Source organism: Chiloscyllium plagiosum, chromosome 5, assembly GCF_004010195.1.
Source record: "Chiloscyllium plagiosum isolate BGI_BamShark_2017 chromosome 5, ASM401019v2, whole genome shotgun sequence".
In the NCBI taxonomy this organism is placed as follows: domain Eukaryota; kingdom Metazoa; phylum Chordata; class Chondrichthyes; order Orectolobiformes; family Hemiscylliidae; genus Chiloscyllium; species Chiloscyllium plagiosum.
In genome coordinates this window covers 117,743,548-117,752,593 of record NC_057714.1, presented here as the reverse complement: position 1 = coordinate 117,752,593, position 9,046 = coordinate 117,743,548, and the positions used below count along the sequence as shown (strand labels likewise).

At 46.1% G+C, this 9,046-nt stretch overlaps 1 protein-coding gene across 6 annotated transcripts in view; it reads left to right on the top strand.

Moving 5' to 3' along the window:
- The window catches only part of LOC122550181 (myosin-7B-like), a 132,833-nt gene that overhangs the window by 89,735 nt on the left and 34,052 nt on the right, over positions 1 to 9,046 (top strand). For all 6 annotated transcript variants that reach the window (XM_043690887.1, XM_043690888.1, XM_043690892.1 and 3 more), the window contains exon 34: positions 746 to 861. In XM_043690887.1, coding sequence (XP_043546822.1) covers positions 746 to 861 — 116 coding nt within the window. The remainder of the gene's footprint in view (positions 1 to 745; positions 862 to 9,046) is intronic.

Below are 9,046 nucleotides of genomic sequence, written 5' to 3'. Positions count from 1 at the left end.
ACTGTTGGAATATTGCGTGCAATTCTGGTCTCCTTCCTATCGGAAAGATGTTGTGAAACTTGAAAGGGTTCAGAAAAGACTTACAAGGATGTTGCCAGGGTTGGAGGATCTGAGCTACAGGGAGAGGCTGAACAGGTTGGGGCTGTTTTCCCTGGAGCGTTGGAGGCTGAGGGGTGACCTTATAGAAGTTTACAAAATTATGACGGACAAAGTCCTTTCCCTGGGTTTGGGGAGTCCAGAACAAGAGGACATAGGTTTAGGGTGAGAGGGGAAAGATATAAAAGAGACCTAAGGGGCAACTTTTTCACGCAGAGGGTGGTATGTGTATGGAATGAGCTGCCAGAGGAAGTGGTGGAGGCTGGTACAATTGCAATATTTAAAAGGCATTTGGATGGGTATGTGAATAGAAAGGTTTGGGAGGGATATGGACCGGGTGCTGGCAGGTGGGACTAGATTGGGTTGGGATATCTGGTTGTCATGGATGGGTTGGACCGAAGGGTCTGTTTCCATGCTGTGCATCTCTATGACTCTATAACATCAAAATACAGGACTACAGGATCCATTGAGCAATTGACTGACATAGGGTTCCATGGTGTGAGAGAGGGAGCTGAACTTCCTTTTGAGAACGTGAATAATTGAAATGAGCCAAAGACTCTTGACAGATTGAGACAGGCAGGACTGACAGTGTTCTCTGGAATCTCCCTGTGCCACTGTCACTCACTGCTTCTCTCTTGTTGTGTGTTAGAATGAGCTGAAGACAGCAGAGAACAGGAGCAGCCGTCTTCAGGTGGAGCTGACTCAGCTGCAGAGTGAGAATGAGAGAAAACTGAAGGAGAAGGATGACGAGCTGGCCAGCGTGAGGTAAGGAGGAGGAAGCACCCTAGGAAGCAGGGCGACCTGTACTCTGCCAACATTGATCATTTCGGAGAAAGTGAGGACTGCAGATGCTGGAGATCACGAGTCGAGAGCATGTTGCTGGTAAAGCACAGCAGGCCAGGCAACATCCGAGGAGCAGGAGATCGACGTTTCAGGCATAAACCCTTCGTCAGGAATGTAAGCCGAGGGGGATGGAGAGATAAGTGGGATAAGGTGGTGGGGCTGGGGGAAGGTATGAGAGTGCGATAGGTAGATGGAGGTGGGGATAGCGGTGGTAGATCGGAGAAGAGGGTGGAGTGGATACATGGGAAGGAAGGTGGACAAGTAGGACAGGTCATGAGGGCGGTACCGAGTTGGAAGGTTGGATCTGGGATAAGGTGGGGGGAGGGGAAATGAGGAAACTGGTGAACATCGATCATTTACAGAGGGAAAGCAAGGGTGTTTATTACTGCATTCATGTCTCAGATAATGTGACTGCTATTGCTGGCCACAGCCTGGGGAGCTTCATTCAGCCAACCAGATACATTACTAACAAGAAAACAACCACTGGGAAGTCTAACAGAGCAACCTGCATCTTTACAGCACCTGTAAAAAATGAAATGCCCCCCTGTCATAGGAGCATCCTGAAACAAAGTATTACACTGGCTCCCAGGAAGAGGGGTAAGTCAGATATCCAAGAGGGTATAAGGAGTGTCTGCAGGTAGGAAGTAAGGTGGAGACGCACGAAGGTGTAGGGAGGCAAATCCAGAACTTGGGGGCCCTGGCAACTGAAGGTATGTCCAGTTGTGGCGAACCAATGCAAATCGGGCATGTACACGATGCCTAAATTAGAGAGGGGCAGAGATTATACAATCGTGGCATTTTACAGTAGAGAAGGAGGAGCAGCGGGAGACAGAGCGGAGATAACATTGGGACCAGGAGGATACCAGGAAGGGAAGGGCTTGGTATATATTTGGGCAGCAGCTAAGGTTTTTTCTTTGTTTCATTTCTTGAAGTGCATTGTCTGGTTTTAGTTAGTTGATATAAAGCTAAGGCTTACAATGTCAGGGGAATCTCAGACCCGTGGCATGTGCCTCCTGCTTGATGTGGGAGCTCAGGGACGTGGCTGACGTTCCTGACTCTTACACTTGCAGGAAATGTGTCCAGCTGCAGCTCTTGTTTGACCACCTGACGGCTCTGGAGCTGCGGATGGACTCACTGTGGAGCATCCACGATGCTGAGGAGGTCGTGGATAACACGTTTAGTGAACTGGTCCCACCGCAGGTTAGAATTGCTGAGGGAGATAGTGAATGGGTGACCAAAAGGCAGAAAAAGCGTAGGAAGACAGTGCAGGTGTGCCCTGTGGTTATCTCCCTCCAAAACAGGGATACCGTTTTGGATACTGTTGGGGGAGATGGCTCACTGGGGAGGGCAGCAGTTGTCAGGATCATGGCACCGTGGCGGGCACTGCTGTTCAGAAGGGCAGGAAAAAGACTCATAGGGCCATAGTCATAGGGGATTCTATTGTGAGGGGAGTAGATAGGCAGTTCTGTGGCCGAGAAAAGGACTCCTGGATGGTATGTTGCTCGGGTCAGGGATGTCACCCATCAGCTGCAGAGCATTTTAAAAGGGGAGGGGGAACAGCCAGTTGTCTTGGTGTATATAGGCACCAACGATATAAGTACAAAACGAGATGAGGTCCTGAAAGCAGAATGCAGGAAGCTAGGAGAGAAGTTAAAGGGGAGGACCTCAAAGGTAGTGATCTCGGGATTACTACCAGTGCCACGTGCTAGCCAGTGTAGAAATGAAAAAATAGGCAGGATGAACACGTGGGGCTTGAGGAATGGTGTAGGAGGGAGGGGTTCAGATTTGTTGGACATTGGGACTGGTTCTGGGGAAGGTGGGACTATTACAAATTGGACAGTCTACATCTGAACCAGACCGGGACTAATGTCCTTGGGGGTGTTTTTGCTACTGCTGTTGGGGAGGGTTTAAAACTAATGTGGCAGGGGGCTGGGAACCACAAGAGAAAACAAGTAGGCAGCGAGGTGGAGACGGGAGACTGTAAGGATCATGAAGATAGCATGAATAAGGGGAAGAGTAGGCAGAGAGCAGATGAACGCAAACGAACTGGTGGCCTGAAGTAAATCTACTTTAATGCGAGAAGTATAGTGGGTAAGGCAGGTGAACTTAGGGCTTGGATTGGTGCCTGAGAGTATGACATTATTGCAATCACAGAGACTTGGTTGAAGGAAGGACATGATGATTGGCAACTAAATGTTCCAGAATATAGACACTTCAGACCAGACAGGGAGGGAAGTAAAAGGGGGATGGAGTTGCATTGCTGGTCAGGGATGATATCACGGCTGTGCTAAAGGAGGACACTATGGGAAGGGCATGATGATTGGCAACTAAATGTTCCAGGATATAGACACTTCAGACCAGACAGGGAGGGAAGTAAAAGGGGGGGTGGAGTTGCATTGCTGGTCAGGGATGATATCATAGCTGTGCTAAAGGAGGACACTATGGAGGGCTGGAGTGTGAGGTAGAAGAACAAATAGATAAACAGATTATAGAAAGATGTAGAGGCAATAGGATAGTGATAATGGGAGATTTTAATTTTCCCAACATTGACTGGGATACACTTAGTGTCAGAGGTCTGGATGGGGCAGAATTTATAGAAGTGCCCAGGAGAGTTTTCTAGAGCAGTATGTCAATAGTCCGACAAGGGAAGGGGCCTATTGGACCTGGTGTTGGGGAACGAGCCAGGACAAGTGGTAGAAGTTGCGGTGGGGGATTTCTTTGGGAATAGTGTCCACAATTCTGTAAGTTTTAGAATACTTGGAGACAAAGAAGAGAGTGGTTCTAAGGGAAGAGTACTAAACTGGCTCAAGGCCAATTATATCAAAATTTGGCAGGAGTTGGGAAATGTGGATTGGACACAGCTATTTGAAGGGTAGTCCACATTTGAGATGTGGGAGGCTTTCAAAGATAGGTTAAAGATAGTGCAGGATAGGCATGTCCCGTTGAAGGTAAAGGATAGGAAGGGCAAGATTCGTGAACCGTGGATGACAGGAAGAATCATACAACTAGCCAAGAGGAAAAGGGAAGCGTACATAAGGTCCAGTCAGCTCAGAACAGAACGGGCCCTGGAGGAATATCGGAAGAGTAGGACAAGTCTTAAATGAAGAATCAAGCGGGCAGAAGGGGTCATGAAATAACTTTAGCAATCAGAATTAAGGAGAATCCCAAGGCCTTTTATTCATACATAAGAGGCAAGCGGGTAACTAGAAAAAGGGTCGGTCCACTAAAGGATAACTAAGGAAGGCTGTGCCGAACCTGAGAGAATGGGTGAGATTCTGAATGATTACTTTGCATCAGTGTTCACTGAGGAGAGGAACATGATGGATGTTGAGATTAGAGATAAAAATTTGTTTACTCTGGATCACATTGGCATAAGTAGGGAAGATGTGTTGGGTAGGCTAGAGGTTATTAAGGTGGACAATTCCCCAGGACCGGATGGGATCTATCCCAGGTTGCTGAGGGAGTCGAGAGAGGAAATAGCTGGGGCCCTGACAGATATCTTTGTGGCATCCTTAAATACAGGTGATTTGCCGGAGAACTGGAGGGTTGCTCATGTTGTTCCCCTGTACAAGAAGGGTAGTAGGGATATTCCGAGTAACTACAGACCAGTGAGCCTGATGACAGTGGTGGGAAAGTTGCTGGAGAAGGTACTGAGGGATAGTATTTCTTTACATTTGGAAGCCAATGAGCTTATCAGTGATAGGCAACATGGTTTTGTGTGGGGGAGATCGTGCCTTATCAACTTAGTAGAGGAAGTGACCAAATTGATAGATGAAGGAAGGGTGAAGGATTCAATAATGAGAGGTCACACCTTCAAGGTGAGGGGTGAAATGTTTAAGGGGGATACATGCGGCAAGTACTTCACACAGAGGGTGGCAGGTGCCTGGAATGCGTTGCCAGCAGAGGTGATAGAGGCATAATTGTGCATAATGTTGGACACCTCAATAAGGGCACTCCTTAATCTCCTCTGCTCCAAGCAGAATAAGCCCAATCTCTCTAACCATTCCTTGTATCTAAAGTCGCTCATTCCTGTTATCACTCTAGTAAATCTCCTTTGAATTCTTTTCAGGACTTTAACATTTTACCTTAAATAAGGTGCCCAGAACTGAACACAACATCCTCAATGACCTGGCTCCCACAGCCTTCTGTGGCAATGAATTTCATTGATTCCCCACTCTCTGGCTGAAGAAGATTTTCCTTACCTCCGTTCTAAAAGGTTTTCCCTTTACTCTAAGGCCATTCCCTTGGTCCTAGTCTCTCCTGCCAATGGAAACATCTTCCCAACATCCACTCTGTCCAGGCCATTCAGTATTCTGTATGTTTCAATTAGATCCCCCCCTCATCCTTCTAAACTCCATCGAGTATAGACCCAGAGTCCTCAAACGTTCCTCATATGTTAAGCTTCTCATTCCGAGGCCCATTCTTGTGAACCTCCTCTGAACCCACTCTGAATACATCTTTCCTCAGATATGGGGCTCAAAACAGTGCACACCGCTGTGCTGTTAATGTATAGGGGGGCATGAGTAAAATCCACCCAAAGTCAATAATGAGTTCCTTGGTTTTACTGGCATTGAGAGCTAGGTTGTTCTCAGTGAATTTTTCCAGGTCTTTCACTCCCGTCTGTAGCCTGTTTCATCATCATCTGAGATTCGACCGACTATGGTGGTGTCATAAGCGAACTTGTAAATGGCATTAGTCTGGTATTTGGCGACGCAGTCATGGGTATACAGCGAGTACAGTAGGGGGCTGAGTACACATACCTGTGGAGCTCCAGTGTTGAGTGTTAGTGAGGATGAAATATTGTCCCCAATCTTCACTGTGGCCTGTGGGTCAGGGAAATGAGGATCCACTTGCAAAGAGTGGGGCTTAGTCCGAGATCACTAAGATTAATAATTAGTCTCAAGGGGATAATAGTGTTGAAGGCTGAACTGTAGTCAATGAGTAGGATTCTTACGTAGCTGTTCTTGGTGTCAGGATGTTCTCGGGAGGAGTGAAGGGCAAGTGATATGGCATCTGACGTGGAGCTGTTAGTCTGACAGGCAAATGGGAGTGGGTCAAGAGTAGTGGGGAGGGTGGAGTTGATTAATGCCATGGACCAGCCTTTCAAACCACTTTGTGACCACCGAGGTTAGGGCCACTGGGCGGAAGTCATCAAGACATGCTACATGAGCCTTCTTAGGCACAGGGATGATGTTGGCCCTCTTGAAACAGGCAGGGACAGTGGCCTGCTGCAGGGAGAGGTGAAGATTTTCCCAGTCCACCTGCATTATGAAATCCCCATGCTGACCGTAACTTTGCCTTTCCTACACATCTTTTCTATCTCCTGGTGTATCTTGTGCCTCAGCTCCTGAGGCCTGTACATAACTCCAATTATGTTTTATTTTACCTTTGTGGTTCCTCAACTCTACCCGCACAGATTCTACACGATCTGACCCTATATCGTTTCTTACTATTGATTTAATTTCATTTTTTATGAATAAGGCAACCCCACCTCTCTGCCCACCTGCCTATCTTTTCAATAGGCCTTGAATACTTCGCTCCCAATCCTGATCTCCTTGCAGCCAGGTCTCCGTGATGCCCACCACATCATACCTACCAATTTCAACCTTCACCACAAGTTCATTTACCTTATTCCTTATACTACGTGCATTCAGGTATAACACCTTCAGTCCTGAATTAACTGTCCCTCTTCTCATTGTCATTCATTATCCAGTGTGCTTGAAGTTTGATTGGCATGTGTTTAGATACAGTGAAGTACTGTCTTACATGCTAACCAGGTAGATTGTACCATACAAAGTGCACCAGGGTAGAGTGCCGCAGTGAGATAGAAAGAGAGAGAGAGAGAGAGACAGACAGAGAGAGATCTGAGGAAGGGTCCCTGGACATGAAATGTTAACTCTGATTGCTCTTCACAGACACTGCCAGACTTGCTGAGTTTTTCCAGCAACTTCTGTTTTTGTTTCTGAATGTTATTAAAGACTGGTTCTGTGATCACTGAAACAGCCGCGCTGGTATTGACCGCCATTAGAACCAGGTGACCATTTAACCAGATGTTTATTTTGATTGGTTCTGACTTGGATGTTGCTCAGCAATTTACCTGTTCCAAACCAGGATGTTCCGGGGTGTGCACTCTCCTGGGTACCGGCCTGTGAGTTCTCTCACTCAATTCAGACCAGGTGGGACTGTCACCGTCTCAAATTGATTCTGAAAGCCAAACTTATGGAGCAACTTTATGGAGCAACTCATAACCATCAGTCACTTCAGCTGCTAATCTTGCTGTTTTAACCCTCTGCTCTTCCACATGAGTTCTCACTACTTCAGAAAGTGAATTTTTGAATTCCTCCAAATTAGTTGTCTCTCTAAGAGCATCATAGGTTTGCTGTATTTTTAATGCCCTTATTCACATATCAAAACTACTTTGTTTGATCCTTTCAAACTCACTGTAGGTTTGACCAGGGTCCCTCCTTAAATCCTGAAACATTGTCTGTAGGCTTCGGGCACCAGCTCATATATACTTAAGGTGGATTTCTTCAGCTCCTCATACTCCCCAGATACCTCCTCTGATAGTGATGTGAATACCTCACCAGCTCTACCTACAAGTTTTGTTTAACCAACAAAACCCACATGGTCACTGGCCATCGCAGTTCTTTAGTCACTTTTTCACATGAGATGAAAAAGGCTTCCACCTCCTTCTCATGACCTTTAGGCAATGTTTGAATATATTTAAACAGATCCCCACCCGGCCTTTGGCTGCCATGGGTTTGCTCACCCTCACCCTCACCCTCCTCCTCACTGAGCTTACCTTCAGTCCTCATCTCTATCCCTTTAAGCTGACTTTCCTGCCTGAGTGCCAATTTCTGAAATTCAAATTCCCTCTCTTTCTTCCTTTCCTCTCTCTTCTGCTTTTAATCAGAACTCAAACTGTTTCATTTCTGTTGCCCTTTCCTTGTCTTTTGCCTCTGACTCAAGTTGCTTCATTTTCAATTGAATTTTAGCCACCTCTAAAGGTTCTGTTAGTGTTTCCAGCAAATGTAAGTGCTGAGCTATTGCTGTAATTATCTCTTCTTTCCTCATAGAAGGATGCAGCTCCAACTCCAGATGGTCTGCTAATTCCAGCAACTTGGCCTTCCTTACCTTTTGCAAAACCCCACCTTCCAACCCCCAGAAAACTCTTGATGACTGAAAGAGTCATTGCTATGCTAAGCCCTGTTTAAACCAACCGGATTCAACATCCAGAATAAAAGACACTAACACCTACCACTTGCTGCCCTCGTGTCCAACAACTCTAATCCCCCAATTTGGAACTACAAAATAAATCCTGCAAAGAGCCTCCAACCTGTTATGGACCATTGAAAATGTTTCAAGAAAGTAATCCAGGTCCTAACTTTGCTAGTTGTTTTCAGCAGGTCTAACGTGGGTATTTCAGGAGAGATGCCCACTGGTCAAACCACTAAGTTTTAAACAAAACAGAATTTATTTACGAGATTACTGAATGAAACACAAACAACAGAAAACAGAATACCGAATAACTTTAACCTCTCCGAAAACCCAACAGATTATCCCAATTTAATGATGCTGTTCCAAATACTTGCAACAATCCCCATGAACACCCCTTGGCACAAAAGGTAAAATCAAACACAAGTTCTTACAGGATTGAAGTCGGAGAGAGAGAGAGAGGGCGAGCTTGGACCTGCTTCTTTGGGTCCACACTATTGCTAAAAACCAAACCAAACCAGAGTAAAGCTGGGCCGGGAGAACCAGCCACCCCCCCTTTCATTGTATAAGTGTGTGTTTTTTAAACTTGAAAGCCTTCTGCCTGAGGTAGTATCTGTTAGCTATTATCAAATTGGCCCTGAATCCCTACAAGCCCAGACTTTACGGAGTCTGTGTCATTTATGACTTTCTGAAAAGAAAAAGCCAAGGACAGCATAACCTTGTTAAAAGAGCAGCAGAGGCACAGGTACAAGACATGACACTGACCCAGCTGGTACAGAGCCAGCTCTCAGAGTCAACAGAACCCCCAACAACCCTGTTTGTTTATTTATTTATATAGTATTATTACCCCACACTACTGCTTAACTGCAGTAGTGCTTATTTATTCCCCAGC